Genomic DNA, 24,640 nt, shown 5'->3' on the forward strand with positions numbered 1-24,640 from the left:
GGATGCTCTCCCCAGCATCACTCTGCACCCCCTGCACAGCACCTCAAAGGCATCTTCTCCCCTTCACTCCTGGTTTGTAACAGGACAGAGAGAATAAACTGGGAGATGAATTAAACCCTTGAGAATTTTCCCAGCTCAGTGAGTTTCAGTCTCCTTCACATCTGGAGAACCTGTAATTTTTCCTTATGAGGTGCAGACGCTCACATGGAGATGCAGCAACCTTCTGGAACTACCTGTGTCCTGATCCCACATCCAATGGGTCCCCCTTGAGATTGGATGAGCTTTAAAGGTTCCTTTTAACCCAAACCATTCTGTGATCCTTACAATTTCAAAGCAAAATCCCTTTCCATTTGTGAGGAGCCAGGCAAGTCCCAGTGCTTTTGATGCACAGGAATCACCAGTGCAGTGTAACCAGATCTCTGTGCCACACTGGGCACAGGCAGGACAAACCTCATAACCCTGGCTAGCAGAAACCATGGGCATCCTCCAGCCTGGAGTCTGATCCCTGCCACATTTCCTTTGGCCACAGCTCATTAGAGGCCTGGGAATGATCCAGCTTTAAAATCCTACTACAGATCTCATTAGCTGCACTAAGCAATCCAGCTAATCTGACAGCTCCCATGCAAACTCAGAACTGAAAAGTCAGATCCTCACTGCCCAGTTGCTGCACTCTACTTCTGAGAGCTCATGGAAACATCTCACCAGGCAAATTCCAGCCACCAGGAAAGCCACAGCAGGGTGGCTGAACCCACAAGCCCCATCCTCTTTCTTTCACCCCTCTCCTCACCCTGGCACAAGTGCCACCCCTCCAGCCCACCTCTGCTCCACTGGGCTGTGCTGCCAGCCCATGCCAGCCACAGGGAGAGCAGGCAAACAGGATTTCAGGGGGAAAAGGGAAATTAAAAGATTCCCCCATTCTATGCTGATGCCTTGTTTTGGACTGAATGTCACTAAGAAGCTGATATGGGAACTGCTGCAAAAATTGGGCACAGGTCAAGTTCTCTTTTGCAGAGTGAAAATACTGGTGTAAGTTCACAGAGTTCCAAGCTCTCTTCTTCCTGACAGACTAAGCCCACCAGCTGTGCCCAGAGACACAGCAGACAGTGATGCCACCACAGCAGAACCATCAGCTGCTCTGAGAGAGCCCCTGGATGTGAGACCTGCCCCCAGCTGCCCATCCCCAGCATCACCACAGCCCAGCAGGGTCTGTCCAGACTCATCTCTGACAGAATCACCTTCCCAAGCACCAGAAGGGTTCAGATCATCTGGGACACCCAACAAGCAGGAGGAGATGGTTCAGACCCTTCCACCTTCCTCCCCACAGCACATGGATAATGTTCTTATCCAACATGAGCCTGCAGAGTCACATTCAGGAACACAAAGGTTCCAGCTGTGTCCTTGTGTCCATGAATGCTCTGCTTCCACCAAGACCATGATCTTCACAAGCAGCCCTTGCTGAGCTGCCCCACACTGGAGCTGGGATTCAGCAGCAGCAGGATGGGTTTGGGCTGAACCACTGAACAAAGGCCAGATCTGCTGCCTGCACTGTCTCTTAACTTCTGCACGAGCAGAATTAGGTCATCACAGAGCACTTCCAAAATTCCAGCCATTAAACTTGAAACTCTGTAAATGTCAGTGCTCTTCTAGCACATCAAGCTCTGGAGCTGGCAGTGAAGTCCCTGCTGCTGCCTGCCCCATGCTGCAGTCTGTGTAACACAGAATTCTGCTCATCAGCACCTTGAGCTGGCTCCCTGTGCTGACACACCCACTACAGCACCTCCTTCCTCCCCATTCCCAGTTTCTTCTCTGTATTTGTGCCAGGTACCACAGCAGCCCTCAGCTGCCGGATGCTGCAAAAAGATGGAAAAAATTCCCCTCATTTCCTGCTTCTGAGTCAGAGAACAAAACATTTGGAGAATGTAGCTGCCAGCTTCTAACACGGTCTGGGATCATGAATGAAAAGACCTCCCAAAAACTTATAAATCACATTGTGTCTCAAAAGCTTTTCCACACAAGACACATTCCAGCACCAGCGTGCTCAAGCAGGAGGAATGTTTTGCTACACAACAGCAATGGACAAAACTTTCAGAAAGCGAAAGCCCAAACTGAGAAAGAAAGGCAGGCTGCATGCATCCTAACTTCAAATATCTGGAAGTTTCCCAAGCCCAATCAGGGCCCTTACTATAACCCAGAAGCTTCCAGCTGATGTCTCTGCCAGCACCAGCAGAAACCCACACCATGACTAGCTTAGACCTGAGCAAGACAACAGCCCTAACATGGAACAGCTCAACCTCAACAGCTGAAGTGTGAAAAGCAAATTAAATTTGTCTTTCCAGGAAGGAGCCAGAAAACTAGGCATGTGGTAGGAACAGCTGTAATCTCACCACACCCCTTGTCTGATGTGTTTTGGGGTCCCTGTGCTGCAGGGATCCCAGACTCACCGTGCCCAGCGTGCAGGAGAACTCGCCCAAGAAGTCATGCTCATACAGCTGTGTGCTCGACTTGTCCTGGTCAAACAGGGCAAACTTGAGCTTCTGCACTTCTTCAAAGTGGTAGTCAATGATGAACTTCTTGGCAAAAGCTGGGTTGAGGTTGTTCACAGCTGTCTCTGTCCTGTCCAGCTGCAAAGAAAAAGAGGCATTTCAGAAGTGCATCTTAGAGCTTTGTCACTGAAACTGAATTCAGCCAGAGCCCCCAGAAACCCCATGGTGACCTCAGAACAAGCACACCAGGCCCTCAGCAGAGCTGTCCCAAACACAGGCTGTGACACCCAGGTGCAAAGCTGGGATCCATCAGAGCACATCCTGCAGAGCTGCCTTCCCAAGCATGGGGTGCCTGGGGCTGGACAAACCCAGGGTGGAAGTGCCCACCAGCCAAGGCTCAGCATGGATTTAAGGATCACTGAAGCCACAATTGCTTCATTTGCTTCTTAGCCCTGTTCTCTCAGGAGCTGAGGCTCTCACACACCTCTGATCCTCAACCAGCTCTAGTGCCAAACTTGTTTCTTCCAGGCTGTGCAGCCAGCAACAGGGACAACCAAAACAAGAAGTGTCATGAGCCAGAACACAACTCTCTAGCATTTCCCTCCAGAACTCAAACCAGAACAGTCCCTTTTTCATAGATTTCATCAAGCATTAGTAGCAACAAGAGGAAGGGTCTAGAGACAAAACTTCAGAAAACATTGTCACCCTGAGCTATTGTGGGCAATGCTGAACTGGAAGGGCAGGAGCAGACAGGATGATGGAAACTGGAAGGCATTTGGGGAACCCACCATGGAGGGAAGCACCATGGAGGGAAGCACCATGGCTCTCTGCAGCATCCCACAGCCAAGAGCAGGGATAGCAGCAGAGCAAACTTGGCAGGCAGCTGGTGGAAGTGTGGGTTTACAACACTGCATGGCACAGGTGGTGAGAAAGCCTTGAGTGAGCCAGGAAAACACCCTGAGGACAGTCATGATGGAGATCCCACAATGCTGCCCTCCAGAAATGGAGCTTTGCTCCCAAACCCCACAACTCTCACTGCAGGAAAGGTGGCAGCACCAGCAGGGATCCTGTCAGGAGCCTCCACAAAGACAAACCCCATGATTTCAAAGTGTTAGAAACAGGGAAACTGAGGCTGAGAAAAGCTGGTGTATTTACTTCTGGAAGTCAATGGGCAAGGAGAGTCTGAACTCTCATGTCAGGACCCATGTTCCCCCCAGACTCACTGAAAGGCAGGAGACAAGGGCAAGTTTAGAGCCCAATATACAAAATACCCTTGTGAAGCTGAAAGGGGCAGGAAGGGCATGGGCAGCAGAGCCTGAGAGCTGAACAAGAAACACCCAGACCTTGGGGGGAGAGTCCTCCAGCATGCAAAGCAAGCAAGAGCTTTGTCAGAAGAGCAGCAGTTGGTATCATGTTATCATGTTCAGCCTGGGGAAGATAAAGCTCTGGGGAGAGCTCAGAGCACCTTCCAGCATGTACAGGGGTCCAAGAGAGCTGGAGGGACTTTGGACAAAGGTCTGGAGTGACAGGACAAGGAGGAATGGCTTCAAGCTGACAAAGGGCAGGTTTAGATTAAATGCTCTGAAGAAATTCTTGCCTGTGAGGGTGGTGAGTCACTGGCACAGGTTGTCCAGAGAAGCTGTGGTTGCCTCATCCTTGGAAGTGTTCAAGGCCAGGTTGGATGTGGCTCTGAGCAGCCTGGTCTAGTGGAAGGTGTTATGACAGCACTGGCATTTTGCCACATCAGCCTGTTATCCCAGGATATGGTAACATGGATATTACAAGAGAAGGAAACACAGGCACTGTCCAGTGTGATCTCATCAAAAGCTGCTGCCCTCGGTGTCTGGAAAGAGCATCCCATCTCCCTGGGGGATAACACAGAGCCTCTGGCCATGCTGTGGCACTGGCCAGCATTCCACCTCGTCTTGCAGCCAGGACACCCAGTTCTGGGCAAGGCTGAGCTGCCTGTGCATCCCAAACCCAGGGCAGGACCTCTCTGGAAAGCAGCTGCCAACCCTGGGCAGTGGGATGGTGGGATGTCTGCCAGAGCTGCCGAGCCAGGAATAAGCAGAGCAGAAAAGAGCCTCCAAAAAAGAAAACAAAAAAAAAAGCAAGCAAACACATACCTTAGTCCCAGAGAAACTCATTCAGCACAGAAGGCAGGTTTGGAGGGGCTCAGTGGAAATGTGGTGAGTTTGCTATATATACACCCAACCATCGCAGGGTTTTTTTGAAATTGCTCGCTTAGTCTGTCTTAATTGCCAAGAAACGACTAAAGTAAATGCTGTGTTCCCAGAATAGCCACCTGCTGCACGCCAGGGAATCAAATCCATCAACACCAGTGGGCTGTGAGCTGGCCAGGGCCACACAGATCCTCCCCTCTCTGCTGCCAGCCTGCACTGAGGGAGCCACGCATCTGCTCAGGGCTGTGCTGGACCAGGGGGCATCCACAGCTCGGCTTCATTTCAGAGCACAAGGCACAAATCCCCTTCAGGCCTAGGAGAGGAGTCTGCACAGGCAGCAGAGATGGATTTTCGGTTTTTCCATATTCTTTGAATGGCTGTGAAGCCAGGGAGCAAGGGAAACCAGTCCTGTCACACCCACACACAGTTTGAAGGAGATAACCTGAGGTCCCATCTCCAGCTGTGCTCTGGAGGAGGGGGTTGAAGGAAGGGTAAGAAAATCCAGCCAGCTTGAGGTAACCTTGGCAGTGATGTGGTTTCCTTCAACACCCAGATTTAACAGTTCAACCTCCTGCCCAGTGCCAGGGTGAAGCACAGCAATATCCCAAGCCCCAGCTGACAGCTGCACAAGGTTTGATCTGGGTTTGGTGAGCACAGATCACCTTCATGGTGATCATCACACACAAAACCTCTTCACACACCATCCCTCACCTGCCATCAGCTCCTGCCATCCCCTTCACATCTGCAGTCCCTGGAAAGAACTGTGAGGTGCCTTTCCTACCAAAAGGGTTTTCAAGAGGCAGCCAGGCTAATTAAAGAAATCTGTTTGGATAAGAGCCTCAAAGGGCCACAACACCAATTAGAGGGATGGAGTGCCTCTCCTGTGAGAAAAGGTTGAGAGACTTGGGATTGTTCAGAAGACAGAAGGCTCAGGGGAGACCTTAGAACACCTGAAAGGGCTGAAAGAGAGCTGGAGAGGGACTTCAGACATCAGCATGGAGTGACAGGGCTAGGGGGAATGGCTCCAAACTGGAGCAGGGTTAGTTTGGGTAATTGGAAAAAATTCATCCCTGTGAGGATGGTGAGGCCCTGGCACAGGTTGCCCAGAGAAGCTGTGGCTGCCCCATCCCTGGAATTGTTCAAGGCCAGGCTGGATGTGCCTTCAAGCAAAGGCCATGGCAGGGTGGCAGGAATGAGGTGACCTTTAAGGTCCCTTCCAACAGGAACCATTCCATGATTCTATGAGGCTGCAAATCAAGCACAAAACAGGAAATCATCTCCAGCACCAGCCCTTGTGCTCAGTGGGTGCAGCTGGAGAGTCTTCCAGTGCTCTTCCAGGTTGGCTGGAGACCTTCAAGCATCCCCAGCCCGTGGAGGTGCTTCATGCTCCAACATGGGGAGATGTCTGAAGTGTCAAGAGAGTTCCTGCTGAAGGTGCAGGACTGCCTGGATGACTCAGTGGCACAAAGGCAGCTGCAGGGCTGAGTCATGTGTCCCTTGTCCCTGTTCCTGGCACCAAAGGTCAGCTCTTTCATGGCTTCTGTGAGGTGACATCACCAGGCAGAACACTTAAACATCACCCATCTTCACTTCCCAGCCTGTGGTTTATCGTCCCTCCCTCTCTCCCTCCCTCCCCCACCCCTCCAAGGCTGATTCACAAAGATTTTTAATTCCTATTAAGCTCAGTGAGACAAAATAATTGTATTTGGGAACAAATGTTACAGCTAGAAAGAACAGTGAGCAGAAATCTCCCTGCTGGCATCAGCTGGTGCCACAGCCCCACCTCCCAGCTCAGAATCAGCACCAGGCTGGTGCCAGAGGAGGAGATCCACCACCACAGGCAGGTCCAAGGCTTGGGACAGGTCCCTGATCTGGTGTGGAGGACAAACGGGCAGTGGGGTGCCATGGGTTCACACCAATGAGCTTATTCTGTCCCATCCCTCCCCTACACTTCAGCTGTGCTATTGAGGTCATCCCTCTCAGACAGGAGAGGTTCCACTTGGGGCACATCAGTGTGGCCAAAATCCAGAACAAGGGGGTAGCTCTGAACCACGAGCCCTCAGCTGCCACCAAACATCCCAGCCAGCCAGGTTCTCATGGCAATCCCACCTCTCCTGGCACCCAGCCATGAGCCAAACCCACACAGCAGCCTGACAGGTGTGAGAGCTGGGCCATCTCCATCCCAGCAGTGTCCCCAGGGTGCCACTGACCAGAGCCAGCTCAGGGACACAAGAACACCACGCCCTGTGCCAGCCCATTCCACCTCTGCTGACACCAGAGCAGCCCTGAGCAAGCTGCTGCCCAAGGCTCATGTCCAGTGCCTAGAGTGCCAATTAAAAACAAGCTAAAAATAGCAGAAGAAAAGAAAGAAAGAAAAAACCACACCAAACAACTAAAAGCACCACACATTTGTATTGCAAAGAAAGCTTCAGGATCAAAACTGCTGGACTGAGACATTACTGACAGAAAGGGAAATTCCTGAAAAGCACAATTAGGTCAGAGATGACACCTGTCAAGGCTGGAAAGCTCATTAGTCTCATCCAGGCTGTTGAAAAAAAGTTAATTGCAGACTGTCAAAGTGAGGTTTTCCCGTACACTCTCCCTGCTGAACGTGAGATCAGCTGCTGGACACCTGAGGTGCTGCTGGTGATTCCCCAGCTCCTTGGCTAAGCACCTGAATGGGACCACCTAATTTCCCAGGAGCTGGGAAAATCTTTGTTTGGTTTGCATGATTTAAATCCCTTAATGCTCATTTCAATGCATTTTCTGCTGCACCCAATGCCTGCATCCATCACAATCCATGCTCTGCCTACCCTGCTCCCTCCCAGACCAACCACCTACTGCAGGTATAAAATGGAATTAGCAGGTAAAAACAATGCCCAGCACAAAGCAGAAAGCACAATTCTGACACAGAATAATTCACACAGTGGTGCCACACACAGCCTCAGCAGCACCAGAAAAGCTTCAGGGAGGAACAAGCAGAGACAGAGCGACACCAGCACGAGCAAAACACAGGAAGAATAAATCCACACAACAGCAGGACTTACCTCCACCCACTTCCCGTTGACTTCCATGAAGAGGACGCAGAAAGGGTCGGATTTGGAGGTGACATCCCTGTCCAGAAGGTTTTGGCCACAGATGGACAGCTCGACCTTGCAGACACAGTACTGGGAGCCGACGGGCGCCGCGGGCGAGGGAGGCACGGTGTACGCCATGGGCCCCGCTGGCAGCAGCTCCAGGCTCTCTGTGGGACAGCACAGGGACAAACCTCAGTGCTGGCAGCCACCAAACACCCTGCCAGCACTGCTGAGCTGGGCACAGCACAGCCTCCTGCTCTCAGTCACACACAGGATCATCCTCCATCCCGGCTCCAGCTCCCAGATGTCCTGAGCCCAGCACAGCACCCATGACCTGCTGTGAGTTTGCTCCATAAATTACAGATTTTCAAGGAAAATCTTACCCCCTCAAGGGAGAGGGAACTCTTCTTCCAGCATGCTTTAGTTTGTACCGAGAAGCCACATTTCCACACCACCTTTCAACACAAACCTGGCTTTCTGCTGGCAACAAACCAAAGCTACGAGGGGCAAACTTGAGCTCTGCCCTGCAAATCTTGATAAGGAAAGGGGTGAGACTGTGACGATGAGTGTGATGCAGGGCAATGCCAGCCCTCATCAGCCCCATCTCCACTCAGCTCCCAAGCCCAGCAGAGAACAGTGGCTCTGGCAGCAGTTAAAAAATGTCAATAGCTGTTTCAGAGCAGTCAAGGCAAATGTGACAAGCACTGCATGACCTGGAGCACAATTTACAGGGCTCCAAGTAAAAATCCATTTAAGATCTTATCAAAAGCCTGCTACCAGAGTAATTTTGAAGAGATTAATGTGCTTTATACCATTATTAGTGCAAAACCCCATCCCACAGGACAGTCTTGATTTCTGATATACATTTTACTTGTCACAAACCACCAGTGGTCTTCAATGTACAAGAAAGGGGAGAAAAAAAGAGAAAAAAAAGCATTCTCAGAGTAATTTATACTAAGAAACCTTTGTGGCTACAGCTGCTAGTGGAGAGTGAGCTCTTCTCAGCAGCTGCTTCAATATTTTTTGTCTTCTTTTTCAAGAGTGGCTCCTGGCTCATCCACTTTATCTGAAACACCCAAACATTGCCCTTCCCCACCTTGATAAACCATCTGCTTCTGTTTGGCACTGAAACCCCAATTAATATTATCTATTTGTTTTGCCTGGCTATGAGTATTTACAGCCCTTGTGCTGCCAGGAGCTGGGCTGCTGCCCTTTTCCCTTGCAGCTCAGCTTCCAAGCTGGAATGGGGCTGGAGGGCAGGACAGGGTGATCCCAGCTGTGGGAGAAGGAGCTCTGGGATGTCCCGAGTGCTCAGCCCTGCTGCAATGAATTCTGAGCAGAAAACAGCTCCAGCTCCCAAGGCCTGGAGCCCTCCTCTCCTGCCTGCCAAGATCTCTGCTTGGCACTAATCACCAGAAACAAGCCTGGTTTTAACCCCACCAGTAAACACAAGCTCCTCATTCCAGCCTGCTGCTCAGAGAAAGAGTGGTACAACCATCCCAGCTCCACAAGAACCCAGAAACTTCTCCAGAAGGAAGAAAACCCCATCCCTGGCCTACAGACACTCGTGTACATCACCAAAACAGCACCCACATCCCTTTCCCAAGCAAGGCTCCCCCTTGCCTAGACCAAGCCTGTCCCGTGCCCTCACTCCCCGTGCACAGCAGCACAGTGCCAGAACAGTGGCAGTGGCACACCAAAACTGTGTGGCAATTTTCCACCTACTGCAGCTTCAAGGAGGAGCACAGGGAGAAGTGAAAAGTCCTCATGGCTCCTCCACCGTGGCTGGGGATCAGCTCCAAGGTGCCCATCCCTGCCTCTGCTCCACTTGAGCCCCCGCTGCCAGCTGCAGCTAAAGTGAAGATTCTGCTTAATTATTTTTCTTTAATGCACAGATCATGTAATCAATGTCTTAAAATAGCCAGGCCTGTTCTATTTATGCTGCTGTCTGGCTACTCCCTGTGAAAAGCAAACATGGGGTAGCTGTGCTGGCATGAACCTGGTCCCTGCCGGAGCAGGGAGATCTGGGCTGGGTTTTTCCATCTCCCCTTCCCCCAGATCTCAGTGCTGTCTCATAAAAAGCAGAAGCACCAAGTGACTCAGTGGAAAAACCTCTTTTTCCCAGGGCTGGCAGGCGCCAAAACATCCTCTTGGTGTGCAGCACATCAGCCGTGCTCCAGCCCCTGAGCTCAGCCTGCCCAGCTCCCCGGGGTGAGGACAGGCACTGGGATGAGGTGATGGCCAGAGCAGACACTGGAAAGCCACCTCTCCAGATGCAGCACCTTGCTCAGGGCCAGGTGTGGGTTCAGCCCCTGCTGCCTCAGCACCAGCCACAGGTTTCCCCAGCTCAGGCTTCACATCTGAGGCACCATCAGCAAGCCAGCACCATTCTAACACCCCCCAAAAGCTTCAAATTCAGCGGGTATTTGAGCTGGCACTGAAAGAGTCAGCGTGCCATCATCTGTATTCCAGTCTCTCCTCCCGTTTTTGTTCTCCTTTCCCCACATTTGGTGCCCTGAACCAAGTCCTGTGACTCGCTCACATCTGCAGCCAGATATTCTCCCGTGTCCAATCCCAGCTGCCAGCTCTGTGCCGGGCACACTCACACGTGGTCTCACAACAAAACACAGCCAGGGTACCAATGAGGGCTCTCAGGGACAAGCCACAAGGTCTGAGTGCCCCACAGTCCCATCTGCTGTCAAGGGGTGTCACAAGAGCAAGGACAGGGTCAGCAAATCCTCTTTGGGCTCCAGCATCCAGAGCCTCCTGAACTGAACAACTTTGTGCTCACAACTTTCAAGTACTTTCTCCTCCATGGCTAGGTCACTTCCAAGCTGCTCCACGTCCACAACATCCTACAGAGAAGGGTTTTGTTGGCTGGGAGCACACACAGACCCTGGGGCCTGCCCTGAATCCCTAAGAATATCTAACAGTGCCAGAGCAGAGTCTCACCCCAGTCTCTACAGCTGATTGCCAAATCACTTTTACAAAGTGTAAAAGGGTCAGCAGAAAAACCTGGTGGTTTTATTTCCTCTTATCTGAAAGGGAAAGAGGGGAAGGAGGTAACTGTTTTGTAAAATAACTTGTGACTGAAGAGGTCCCCTTCCCTCTGCAGAAGAGCAGCCTTTCCTCAGGCCATGCTAAACCTCTGTTTTAAGCATTAACAAGAATAAACAGAAGGGAAAAAATAAAGCTGTGCTTCAGGAGAAACATTTGGGGGGGGACAGCTTTCAATCTTAACAGTACCTTAAATTCAGTGATCTCCTCTCATTAAAGAAATAATTTCTTTTCATAGCCAATACCAGGCATATTTGAAACACAGAAGCACCAACACCCAACAGTGATACCATGCAAAACCCTGCTGAGCCCATCCCAGGGAACAGGAGATCCTGCTTTGGGATAATGATCCGTGATTTCTGTAACAGCCCATGAAAGTCACCTGTGACTGCTTCCTCCCTAAGGCTGTCCCACTACAGCCTACTGAAATTGTGGAAGCAAAATTCCTTTTGGGAAAGCAGAAATGAGAGAGGAGTATCAAACAGGTAAATTGGGGTTGTTACAAATCACATATCTGAGCTCACAGGCAGCGGAGACACAGCGGGAGAGCAGCAGTACCCGAGGGAGGATTAAAGGCAGGTGAAAACAGGTTGTCAGAAGATTGAAGCAGGAGAGGAGTGTGAGGATACAGAAACTGGTTGCCCAGAGCAGCAGAAAAGCTGAAACAGGACATATGGAGCTGGAGACACCAGGAAAAGCCGGGATGCAATGGACACCCAAGGCAGCTCCTCACACCACAACTCACAGTGGCCACTTTCCTCTCTCCCGTTGACAAACAGAGTCATCTCCAGAATTTTTTCACAAAGCAAAAGTGTTTGCCTCCTAGTGACACCCAGGCAGTTCAGTGGATCCACAGCGTGCACCCAGTCCTTTTAGCAGCCTCATTACCTTCTGCACACAGGTGCAATTAGTCACGTACACTGCACCTCGCTGCCAGCCCCCAGCAAACGCCTCTGCCACAGGTGAGCGGGCTGGGAGGCACAAAGGGACCCTTGGAACATCCCTATACACGTTCCTGCTGCTGTCAGAGTCCCTTCATCTCTCCCACTGGGCAGGGAAAGGCTGAAAGCTGCCTCTGAGCATCCCAGCACAGGCAGCATGGCTGGGACTGAGCTCAGATTCTTCCAAATTCACAGAGATTTGGGGCAGACCCAGCAGAGAGAGATGCCCAGGAAAGGCTCTTGTTTCCAGCCTGATGCACAAGCCCCACAGTCCTGCCTGCTGGAAGCCAAGGGAACTGTACTGAGATGCTTTGGCACCTGATACCGAAGCACAAAGTTTTTCAGGACAACCCAATAAAGTGACGTCTCCAGTGAGCCCTTCCTGATGGAAACTGTCCCTGATGGGCTACAACAGACAATGCTGCTCGTGCTGACAGCTGGCTTCTCATTAGCACTGCAAAATTCCCTCTCAAGGGCTGGTGGCCACTGGTGCAGCAGTGGCTGCTTCTCCATTTCACACCTGGGCCATCCCCACCCACAGTGCCAGCCCCTCTCAGACTGCTGCTAAACCCAGAAAAGCTCTCACCCACCAGCTCTTGGCAGGTCTGGTGCCCACCTTGCTGAAACCCCACGCTGCACCAACCAGCACACGGGCAGCACCCAGCAAAGCTTCTGCAGGGGGTGACAATCAGCACAGAAGTCACCTGAGGTAACCTGGGAGTCATGAGTCACAAAAAAACTCTGAGGCAAACCCTGCAGCACCAGAGCTGGACACCTCCAAAGGGGCCCATCCCATTTAGAAAATATCACCTGGAAACCAACTCCAAAGCACTCTGCCATGCCCAGGACAGAGCTGAGACAGCCACTGCTGATGTCAAGCACGGCTCCACCACCTCCAGCAGCCTCTCTGCCATCCCCACACGTGGCACTGGACTGCGGGAGGCAGTGGCACCAGTGAAGGATCGCAGGGTGGGAGTGACTCCTCCGCAGAGCCTCCTCCTGCCCTGCACCCCTGCTCCCTGCACCACCCAGAGCCCTGACCAGCATCCCTGTGACCACCACACTTGCCACCTGGTTGCTTCCTCCATCTGGGCAGGATCTGGAAGGACCTGTGGCTGTTCTGTCCCCAGCAGCCATCCTGCATCCTGAGCTGCTGGGAAAGGCAAAACCCTCGGTGCCAGCATCCCTGCGGAGTGAAAGGCGGTCCCTCCACAAAGCCGCTGCCTGGACACTGCTCCAGGACCACAGGATGGACACAGCTCCTCACAGAGGGGCTCACACCCACACAGACACCAAAACTGGAAATCTCAGCACGCCGGGGATGTCCGAGTAAAACCAAACACCTTCATGTGCTTCTGGCGTGGAGGCAGCTCCGGGCAGATCCTGCCCTGGCACTGCGGACCAAAGAGCAAATTTGTTCTCCAACACTTTACCGATGAAATCTCAAAACGTCCCCCAAATAAACAAGTATCTAAACCCACTTACCGGTGAGAAATCACGGCCCCAAGAGCAGCAGAGCCAAGTGCTCCGAAGAGAGGGGCCCTGAGCTCTCCCGAGTTTCCGCAATCCTCAGCCGTCCTCGCAGAGCCGAGGGCTCCGCGCTGCCAAACGAAAGCGAAGCAAAGGCTCCTCCACACCCCGCGGTGACGTGGGGACCGGGGCAGCCCCGCTGGTGACCGCTGGTGGCCGGGAGGAGCTGCAGGGGCTGGGCGTGCTCGGAAAATAACAAACTGGGGGGAAAAAAACCTAAAAAAACACAGGGAAAAAAATCCTTCCTCAAAAGCGGAGAGGAAACAGAAGGGTCTGACGGGTGCTGCCAGAGCTGTGCCCACCTTGGTGCCCTGCTCACGGAAACCCCCAGGCTCTGCGGGTGCCCTCCGGGCTCGCTGCTCGGACGGGAGAAAGGAAAAGCGAGGTGAGAGCGCAGCAGCTCCCCCAGTTCCGCGCAGCGCACACAGAGCCCATTCCCGTCTCCTCCGGACCGCACGTATTTGGCTCAGATACGCCGAGAAGGGCTGCACATTTGCGCTTGACTACGAGTTTCCTCTGGGGCTCAGTTTAGGGAAATGTGTGATTCAGGGCAGAAAACATCGTGATGTCACCGTGAATGGTGGCGATCGCATCAAGCCCTGCACGCAGCCGCCCTGCGAGGCGGGCCCGAGGAAAGGTTCGTGTGCCGGCTCTGCACCAGAGGGATGAATCCACACTGCCCGCTCCAGGGGCAGCGGGAGGCTTGGTCACTCTGTCCCAAAGAGGGAAACGCCAAACACAAACCCCCAGCATCCCCAGGGCAGCGATGCTCTTGTCGGACACCTGCTCTGGGTGGGACGGACAAGCAAACCAGGAGGTGCAGGGAGGGAGGACAAGGCACTCAAGGATTTGGGGCATTCCTTGATTTTAAAATCCTAGGAGATGAGGTTTAATTTCTCTAACCAATCTGGGGCATGTTTTAACTTCCGATGTTAAAAATGCCCTGCCCCATCCTACAGCAGCCATATGTCACAAGGAGGGGGGATAGAGCTCTTTCAAAACTGGATTTGGAGGGAAAAGTGGAGTTATTAAAGGCAGGCCCTATGGAATGGACAGGATCAGGGCTGTGGGGAGGGTGCAAAGGACACACACAGAGCCAGCAGGGCTCAGAGGGAACCTCCCACATCCTAACTATACACCATGTATAGAACAGGCTGTTTAACTTATTAACCACTTTCCTATGCTATTGAAAGCAAAAATGCTGCCTTTCTGAATCTTAATTGGATTCCTATTCCTAGCCAACACCATCTATCACATGTGAGAGGGGAAGGAAAAAATCATCATTTATGTGATCAGAAATATCTTTAGCTGCTTTTGGACCTCACTGCATGTCAGCCTAACCTGGTGTCAGGCAGAACAGCCCCAGCAGCAGGCAGCTGTGCAGGCCCCTCCATCCCATGCACCAGCTCATCCCTAAAGCAGCCAGTGCTTCAGAGCTGATAAGATAAATAAATAATAATTCATGGTTATTTATGTGCCATGCTGGCTTGCACTGGGACACCAGCACCAAGTCAGGCAGAGCACTGATGTCCCCAAGGCTGGAGCCACTTTCCCCCTCCCTTCCACCCCCCACTCAGAGCCCCCCATCCCTTCCCCTACACAGACAGGATTTTCATCACTAAGATCCAACATTTTCCCACAGAATTTTAATTTTTTTGGCCTGCTTTGCAGCAGAGAGATGCTGCCACTTGATGTGTGAAGCTTCACCCTGAGACAGAATTGTGTGCCAGCGACACAAAAATGCTGTGGTTTGTGAGAATGACGTCTGACTAATTCTCGACCCCTTCTCAACAGCTTTAGACACCGCTCGAGGGAATATCAGACTGGGTTTAAATGGTTGCACAGCACTGGACTTGTTTAATAGCAAAACTTGTATTCCCAGCTTGTATCATTTTTAAAATCAGCCTCATGACAGCTGATGTTTCTTCCTAAATCCTCAGCTTCTGGAATCACGTGATGATGGAAAATCCAGGGCTGGGGGGAAGGCGACTATTTTAGACACAAGATTTTTTCCTTCTGGCTACAGGCAGAAAATATGACAGCTCCCAAACACACGGCCTTAGCAAAAGCAGCAGACAAATAAAACTGGAGCCCTTCTTGCTGAATTCTACACTCGTTTGTTTTTCTGGCATTTTAACAACAATTTTATGATCTCCAAACTCACCTGAGTTCCTGGGAATTAGTTTTCCCCCGCTCCCATGATCCAAACAAGTAACCTTGCAAAGCCAGCAGCCAGGAAACTGAGCCAAAGCAGCAAAAAGTGATGACTCAGGTCCTTCAACAAATATTTTACGCAGGTTTAAAAGACAAACTCTAAGATTTCAGCAGAAAGGGTGGGGAAGTGTTCAATTCTTTTTTTTTTTCACACTGTTTTGTGGGTTTTGCATCCTGCCAGGAGCACTATTTCAAGTGCCAGGCGCCTCCACTGCACCAGAAAATTTACCTTTCCTTCTATCCCCCCACCCTGCCTCTGAACACCAGCCAAGGTTCTCACATAAAGAGTTCCTTATGAGAGCTGGCAGCCCTGAACCCGGACAGGAGGCTGCAAGTGTTGCTTTTTCACCAATTAACCTGGAATTCTGTTCCCAGCGCACCGTGGCTCCTGGAGAACAAGCCCTGATTTACGGCGGCTCCCCCCGGGCAGAGCTTTCCACTGAAGTCAGTGGGAAACTCTTTCCACCGAGTGCAACAGGAGCAGCAGAAGTTATTCCTCCCAGACTGAGGCTGCTGAAAGGCAAGCAGAGCTGATGCAATTCCAGAACACAACTGGGCAGACTGGGAGATCGTGGGGTAGCTAGTGGCTGCTCCAGCACCACAAAATCCTGATGTTTTGGGGTGAGGGAGGGGGATCGCTGGGAGAGGAGCAGAACTGAGGAGTGCCAAGGGCTGGGCAGCTGATATAACCCCCTAGGGCAAAGAGATCTTCATCCACAGCTCAGCCCCAGCAGCTGAATCCAAAAAGGATTGTTCCACACTGGAATCCCCAGCTCCTGGGGCCCAGGCCCCCCCTACAGCACAGACTGGACGTGCACTGGAGCTGTCTAACCCTGACAGGCAGAGCCTGCATGAAGCTGTCCCCCAGCACAGACCCCAGGAGCAAGGACATCCCCAAGACACACCATGTTGATCCTCAGGATCCATCACAGCTGTCAGAAACCCTTCCCACCCTCACACTGCACCAGGGCAATGTCTGCAGCCCCTTCAGGAGATCCAAACTGTGCTCCTGGGAGCAGCAGGGCACATGCCAACAGTGCCAGCAGAGGCAGGATGCTGGATAACTCCATCCCTGGGGGCTGGGGACAGCCTTGGCTCTTGGAGAGCAGCTCCAGGACGGTGTGCCTACACAAGGCAGGTGCTAGGGGCTGCCTACACCACAGGAAGATGAAATCTGGGGACACTTGGAAGCCTCCCTAGATAGCCACACTCCTTCTCTCCACTTTATCCCAGTCAGGATGCTCCAGCAGGGAAAGAAAAACACACATCACCAGAAAACCTACGTCCCAGGCTATCACAGAGCTGTAACCAAAGCAAATGCAGCATTTCCCCAAGGCAGCTACAGGAAAACATCCTCCACTGACTGTGTTCTTCAAAATAACTCCTTTCCACATGCCCCGAGCTTTTGTTCCCAGCCTTCCTCCTCCTGTCTCTCCATTCCCTGCCCCCAACAGGCTTTGGTGGAAGGCTATTTCTGGCTGATAATAAATAATTTTGTGACTCCAGAAAAGCACAGTGGTATCACAGGCCCCAGTACCTGAGCTGGCTCGAGGAGGCTGATGCAGGTGACAGGGGAGCAGGATCAGAACTGAGCACACCTGGGCTGTGCTCACATCTCCAGCTTTTCCAGGGAGGTTCAGGTGTGTGGCCAGGAGGTTCAAACCAGGTCCTCGAGGTTCAGCAGGATCCTCCCAGTTCCTTTCCACAAAGCAGCTCACACTCTGGGGAGTCAGCAGCAAGGACCCAGCCCTTCGGAGATGTTTCTGCCACTGAAGCTCAGCTCTCTGCTCACCTCTATTTCCTGTTCCACCCTCCTTGTGGTGACCAGCTCCACAGGGTGTGTTTGCCCACCAAGTCCTCCAGCCTTGCTGGCTTTACTCCAGCCACTTGCCTAAATTAGGGTTACTCACACAAAGACTTATTGCATCAGGTCTTCAGGCTGGCAGAGCTGACAGGAAAACACCTCCGTGCTTGCCATCCTCCAAGCAGCCTCACACTGCTGAGCAAAACGCTCTGCTCGCCTCTTCCCCAGAGAACAAAGAGTCTTGCTGGGCACAGAGGAGAGAGAGGCAGCACAGGGTGAGCACAAACCCCCCCAGTGCCCCCAAAATGCGTGGCATGAAGGGTATCAGCAGCAGCTGGAGCAGCATCAGGCTGCAAACAGCTCCTGAAGAAGCAACTCTGCGATTCCTCAGCCTCCAACTCGCCAGATCCCCCTGGGACTCAGTGCCAGAGGATAAAAGGAGAGGGGCTTGCAGCAGCTGCCCAGAAAAAACCCTGCAAATATCCCCAGGCTTGGGGAGCGGAGCCACCACTGGCGTTTACCTGGGGGTCGCATGCCCAGTTCACATCATTAGAAACAGATACAGACACACAGAGAGTGGGAACAGAGCAACTTCCACACCGGGCAGGAATGAAGGGACCAGGGCTGGGGAAGGGGAGCATAAAGTGACAGGGGGACTGTCCTGAGGGATGGTCAAGGAATGGAAGGTCAGTCCCAGGGGATGGAGGGGCTGTCCCAGGGGACGGAGGGTCACTCCAAGAGGATGGAGGGTCACTCCAAGAGGACAGAGGGTCTGTCCCAGAGGATGGAGGAGCTGTCCCAGAGGATGGAGGGTCACTCCAAGAGGACAGAGGGTCTGTCCCAGGGGATGGAGGGTCACTCCAAGAGGACAGACAATCTGCCCAAACGGATAGAAGGCAGAAGCGCCACCACACACCTCAGGACCAGCCAGTGACGGACATTCCCCTGCAGGTCCCCATCCGCTGGCTGCCACCGGTGTCACCCTGTCCCGGCCAGCGCCACCCTCGCACCGAACTCTGCAGTATCTCAGCACCCACCCGAGGCACGGCGGACCATCCCGCCGAGCATCCCCACTCCGTTATCCCCACGGCATCCTCGGGGGCTGCCGGTACTCACCGGGCCGGGCCGAGCGGCTCCCGCGGGGCTGCGGGCTCAGAACCTCCCCACGGCCGCGCCCGCCGCCCGCCCCTCGCCATCCCCCGCCCGCCCCTCGCCATCCCCCGCCCGCCCCTCGCCATCCCCTCCCGCCCCTCGCCATCCCCTGCCCGCCCCTCGCCATCGCCTCCCGCCCCTCGCCATCCCCTGCCCGCCCCTCGCCATCCCCGCCCGCCCCTCGCCATCGCCTCCCGCCCCTCGCCATCGCCTCCCGCCCCTCGCCATCCCCTCCCGCCCCTCGCCATCCCCCTCCGCCCCTCGCCATCCCCCTCCCGCCCCTCGCCATCGCCTCCCGCCCCTCACCATCCCCTCCCGCCCCTCGCCATCGCCTCCCGCCCCTCGCCATCCCCTCTCGCCATCGCCGCACAGTGCGGGTGGGCGGCGGGGCCGCGCTCGGACTCGCCCCACCCGGAATGGATCCGTTTCGGATTTAAAAACAAAAAATCTATCCCAAAACTTCTTCGCTGGCTGCTTTGGAAAAAACAGCCTAAAAAACACACCTAGAAAATTTTTCCACGTTACGCACTCAGATCCAAGGGGAAATACAACTTTGTTGGGTTAACACCTGTTATTTTTAAGCAGAGCCGCTGGGTTTTGTGCTGTTTGGGGGTGTAAGCAGGTTTTTGCCTGCCCAGCCAGTGTGGGTGCTCCTGGTGCTGAAATCATTCAGGCCTGGACGGTGTCCTGCTGATTGTGCTTCCCGTGGGAAAAAGATGGTTAAAGAAGGAAAACAAGCCGGCTCCAAATGCACGGCCCAGATGTGGAGGGCTGGCCACAGGGCTGGCCAGTGTCACACTGACCCATCACCCACTCACCCGAGGAGCTGGTGTGTGCTCCTTCGAGGCTGGTACCACTGGGGTTTGACCCCAATGTGCCATCAGCAACCTCAGCCAACCCTCGGACACATCATCAGGTGTCCAGGATATCTATAGAGATATTTTTTATGTGGAGACAGGGTAAAAAGGCTGAAAGCCTCCCTCTGAGGCTGCTGATTAAATAAGCCATCAGTATTTGTTCAGAGCTCTTTACTATGGGCTCCTTGGGAAGATCACAGGCAAATAAGCAAGTCCTGAATTCCCCTGGCCAGCTGGAATACTTTCCTCAGTTTGTGGAAGGAGTGTTAAGGCACCAGGGTTTTAGCCTGCACAGGGTGCTGCCTCTGCCAGCCCAGGAGTGGGGCAGGGGACACAGGACAGGTTCAGGGGTCACCACTGCTCCTGCTCAGCACAGGCACCACTCAACATCCACCCAAAAGCTGAGCCTAGTGTTTAGGAGCAGCCCTGTTCTTTCTGTGGCCAGAAACCATCACAGAAAGGTTGTGCCTGAAAGAGGAATTCAGTGGGAGAAGTGGGGTCTGTGCCAGACCTACCCTCCTACCTCCTTGCCTGAGGCTTAAAATGTCACTTTGAGGGGAAAAGGGAGAGGCAGACGGTGTTTCACAAATGCCAATATGCTGTTTTCTCCAGATCAGCTTTTCCTGTGTTTCCCCTCCTGCCAGCACGATGCCTCCCAGTCACAGCAGGTTCAGGGCTACCTGGAACAGGTTTTAGCAGAGAGGAAAGAGGGGCTGTGTTTCCAGCTCTACCTGGAGCAGGTTTTAGCAGAGAGGAAAGAGGGGCTGTGTTTCCAGCTCTACCTGGAACAGGTTTTAGCAGAGAGGAAAGAGGGGCTGTGTTTCCAGCTCTACCTGGAACAGGTTTTAGCAGAGAGGAAAGAGGGGCTGTGTTTGGAGCTGCCTCCATGGTGTGCAGGAGCCTGGCCCAGGCTGGCTCCAGCTGCTCCCCAGCACAGAATCCAGGCTCCCTCCCGCCCTCCAGCAGTGTGTTTATTTACAGCACAGTGTTTCTTTCTAAAGATCCGGTCTCAGGGGGCAAAATGCCTTCTGTGTATGAATCCAGTACTGACTAGCTCAGGCATTGTCTTCCAAAGACTGCAGGCAGCCTGAAACAATAGGGGTGTGCAGAGAGTCCTGCTGCATTTCCATTTTTGGATCATGATAAATCCAAAACCTAATAGTAACAGCTCTAAAAATGGCCCAGGGTAATTAGGTGGTTGGGAATTGTTTTGTTATTTGGCCATCACACACAGTCCCTAATGGCCTCACGTCTTCCTGCATTCCAGAAGATTCATTTAACCCCTCAAAATTGGACAAAGCCCCCGAGTTCCCCTCAGAAACTTTCAGAAATGAGCACAAGCTGGAACACGGACATGACAAGCACAATGGAAATGGGAAGCACACCCCAGAAGTCCTTGGAATTACATGGAAGAAATGAACCACAGACCGATCGTGTTGTTGTGTACAACTAGGTCCAAATCTCTGATTTTTAAAAAATGCAACCCATGCACATAAAATACAGCACAGAGCCCGTTTTTCCTCCTAAACCGCTGGATTACAGACAACAGCTCCCCATTTTTGGGGTTTTGCTGACACCTGGTGTTCTGGAAAAGATGCTGTGTGTTCCTGCAAGTTCCCTTCCCTGGCTCCCGTTGGGATGGCCGCTCTCCCAGCTCAGACTGCAGTCCTGAATTTGGGGGAGACCCCGAGAAATGCAAGTGTGCAGTTCGATTTCAGAGCCCCTCTTTTAACATCTCAAGAGAAGAGCAGTGCTGCAGGAGCATTCACACGTGTTACATCCCTGCAAACCTCACCGTACAAATGGACAATTCCTGACTTCAGCAATCAGGGGAAACCTCAGGTCTCATTTATCACAGAACAGTCTGGGTGGGAGGAGAGCTTAAAAATCGTCTTGTTCCAACCCCCTGCCACGGGCAGTGACACATTACACTGTCCCAGGCTGCTCCAAGCTCCATCCAGCCTGGCCTTGGACACCCCCAGGGATGGGGCAGCCACAGCTGCTCTGGGCAACCTCACCAGGAAGAATTTCTTCCTCATATCAGGTCACCACATTTGGTGAAGATTTTTCTAAGTGGCAATGTTTAGATCTGAGGTGCTTGCTTAGTCCATTGATTTACAGCCTGATGAGGAATTTCACTCCCTCGTTTTTCCTTTGTTTTTGTTTCTAAACCCTTTTCGGAGCAGTGTCCGTAAAACGTGTCCCACTTTTACATCACCACGTCATTGTGTCACAAAGCACGATGCTGATCTTTAAATAGGGACAGTGGCTCCCCCAGGAATAATCAGCACCATCTGTTCACAACCAGTTGCCCAAAGATTTGCTGGACCAGCATTTCTATCTCATTCCAGATGTCTGCCCTGCCCAAATCAGATCAGTTACATCTCTCCAGGCAAACACTGCTGCAAACAAAATTCCATAAATAAACCCACCACAAGACCCAAAAACATGTAAGAAAAACATTATAACATTAAACATTAAAACATTATAAAACCAGGTAACAGATGAGAAGAGTGTAGCTGCACTCCTATGACATGAGCCAGAATTCCATAAGTCCAAGAGCAGTAGTTTGTCTTCTCTAAGCAGCAGCAAATTTGGTGTTTGGGATCTTTTCCCTGAAGTTCCCACAGGTCCAAAATCCACTAACCAGCAACACAAAGGCTTTGGGGTGCAGGGGACAGCAGAGACTTGAAGGATCTTTCATGTGGACAACATTTCAAGCTAATTGACCCCTCACTTCTCCTGGAAGGGGTTAGTGCAACTAGTCCAAAACCCCACAAAGCTCTACAAAACCCTACATGAAAATAGTCAGTAGCATCACATTCCTGTCACACAGAGCAGTGGGTTTTCTTACAAATTATTTTACAACCTCGGTCCCTTAATATTTCTAATTGAAATTTATGGCAATAGCAGCATTTCCTTTTTATCACAGTATAGACATTGATCATTTCTGGGCAATGACTTGAAATTTCAAGTGGCCTGAAGCATTTTTTTTGTTTTAGTTTTTTTGGTGTTTTTTTGTGGTTTTTTGTGTTTTTTTGTTTTTCTTTTGGTTTTCTTTTGGTTTTTTTGGTTTTTTCTCTCTTCTTCACAAAACTGAAGCAATTCTGTGCGAAAAGGAGGCTGATATAAAGAAAGCAAAACTAAATATTACCTTTTTCTTTCATTTTTTTTCTTATGAGAAAACCTGTGGCTTCCCCATCCCTGGGAGTGTTCAAGGCCACCTGGCTTTGAGAAATCTGGTCCAGTGTAAGGTGGCCTTGCCCATGGCAGGAGTGTTGGACCTGGGTCTTTAAGGTCCCCTCCAACACTATCTGTGATTCTATGACTTTTTTCCTAAAAATCATAGAGGAATTTCACACAGTTACAGATGATTTTCAAGCAGCCTGTTGGACTTCATCTGTAACAATGTCTACAATTCACAGTTTTGTAAATACAGTAGTTTCACGAATACAAGCCGCACGGATTATAAGCCGCACCCCCGGTGCCTCGACAATGTTGCTGTCTTTGTTAATAGATAAGCCGCACCCCGAATATTAGCCGCACTTTCGTTCGTCGCGAGAATTCGTGCGCAGCTTTCACAAATTGGCCAATTAGTAACAGGATCGCGGCATAGCGGGCTTTACTGGCTCGGGGCGGGGCCAGGAAGGCTCGGCCCGCTCATGGTTGCCAACGGGGCCGGGTGGCCCAGCTCAGCGCCACGGCTCGGCGGGGCTGGCCGGGTGGTGCTGCCGCCGCCGCCGGGCTCGCTGGCCCCCCTCTCCCGTCAGCACCGCCCCGCTGCCGCTTTCGCTCGCCCCGCTGCCGCTTTCGCTCGCCCTGCGCCGCGCCTCGCGAGCGCCGCGCCCGCCCCGCCCCGCTTTCGCGAGCGCCGCTTTCGCTCGCCCCACCGGCAGGGCTGCCGCCGCCGCCACCAGGCTCGCCGGCCGCCCCCTCCCGTCTGCACCGCCGCCGCGTTTCCTCACCCTGGCCGGCACTGCAGGCCCCCGCACCGCCGGGCTCCCCCACGCTGCTGGCCCCGATTCTGCTGGGCTTCCCCCGCTGCCAGGCAGCCCCACCCGCCGGCCTTCCTGCTTCTGCCATGCTCCCCTGCACTGCTAGCCCCAGTTCTCCCGGGCTCCCCCGCCCTACTGACCCGGCTCTGCCGCCCCCCTGCCCCGCCCTGCTGGCTCAGGCTCTGCCGCCCGCCCCCCACACTGCTGGCCCCGCCTCTGCCAGGCTTTCCCACCTCTGCCGGGGCCGGCCGGGCTCCAGCTTGGCTTGGGGCTGCCGCGGGCTCTCACTTCCGTGTTGGCAGCTTTTAGAATTTTGTTAATAGATTAGCCGCCCCGGAATATTAGCCGCACTTCCGGGTTTCCACCAAAATTTTGGTCAAATTGGTGCGGCTTGTATTCGTGAAATTACTGTAATTCTACATCCTCTCCTGGAGGATGTGTATTCTTTTACTGCAACACCCTGTAGGTGTTGTAATCTTGATTAAGGATAATGAAATACTCTGCTGGCTTTCTAAATGCCTGAGAAGATGCATCTCACCCTAGAATAATGCAATCATAGATGGTTAAGGTTGGAAAAGACCTCTGAGATCATTGAGCCAAACCCTTAACCCAGCATCAACATGTTCATCTCTAAACCATGCCTCCAAGTGCCCAAATCCACACGTTTTCTGAACACTTCCAGGGGTGGTGACTCCAAAATCTCACAGGTCTGAGAAAACCTTCTATCTGCTTTTTCATCACTGTGTGTGAGAACTTAATTATGGCATCAATTCTTTCTGTCACTCACTGCCCCTCCTTCAAAATAAAGACCAAGTATTTACCTTTTAACACAGCTGAAGCTTGGATGGAGGTGATGCCTTTCGTTGTAGGACAATACATAAATAATGTCTAGTACATAAGCATTCTTATCACTATTTGCCACTAATTTTCTGGAAAGTTATTCTCTTGGAGAGAGTTTCAGTGCTTTTACACTAAGAATACTGTACTGCCTGCTCAGCAGCAGTTCTTCTGCAAATAACAATAAATTACAATAAAACAAAACAAACAACAAAAACAACAAAAACAATACAAGTAAAACCCCAAACCAAACAAAAAAATGCCAGTGTCCACATTTTGTTCAGTGCAGCTAAGAAATACCCAATAATAATGGTATTCAGCTGTAGGAACTTGGAGTTCCTGGGTTCTTCAGTGCAGTTTTGAGGGCAGTAGGAGACAGAGAGCAACTCCTAGTTAGGCAAAGGATCTTTTCTAGTTGAAGGAGAAACACAGTCTTGGGTCTTGGCTTGTCAGACTCTCAGCAAGGCCCTTGGGCACTGGATTGTCCCACAGCCTGCAAGGACAGCAAAG

General features: G+C 52.3%; 2 protein-coding genes across 4 annotated transcripts in view; both read right to left on the reverse strand.

The window, feature by feature from the left end:
* The window catches only part of CPNE2 (copine 2), a 42,535-nt gene extending 24,096 nt beyond the window's left edge, over positions 1-18,439 (reverse strand). The window contains exons 1-3 of one of the 3 annotated variants that reach the window (XM_033069878.1): positions 18,406-18,439; positions 7,714-7,910; positions 2,442-2,621 (exon numbers count right to left, since the gene is read on the reverse strand). In XM_033069878.1, the coding sequence (XP_032925769.1) occupies positions 2,442-2,621; positions 7,714-7,881 (348 nt within the window). In that variant the 5' untranslated portion in view covers positions 7,882-7,910; positions 18,406-18,439. Of the gene's footprint in view, positions 1-2,441; positions 2,622-7,713; positions 7,911-13,226; positions 13,802-17,022; positions 17,320-18,405 lie in introns of those variants that run through there. The other 2 variants (XM_033069879.2, XM_033069877.2) reach the window with 2 other exon arrangements.
* A 5,944-nt stretch (positions 18,440-24,383) lies between these two features.
* Positions 24,384-24,640, reverse strand: part of NLRC5 (NLR family CARD domain containing 5) — a 29,352-nt gene continuing 29,095 nt past the window's right edge. Inside the window, exon 47 of the mRNA XM_033069809.1 lies at positions 24,384-24,623. Coding sequence (XP_032925700.1) covers positions 24,542-24,623 — 82 coding nt within the window. The 3' untranslated portion in view covers positions 24,384-24,541. The remainder of the gene's footprint in view (positions 24,624-24,640) is intronic.

The sequence above is a fragment of the Catharus ustulatus genome, chromosome 11 (assembly GCF_009819885.2).
Source record: "Catharus ustulatus isolate bCatUst1 chromosome 11, bCatUst1.pri.v2, whole genome shotgun sequence".
Classification (NCBI taxonomy): domain Eukaryota; kingdom Metazoa; phylum Chordata; class Aves; order Passeriformes; family Turdidae; genus Catharus; species Catharus ustulatus.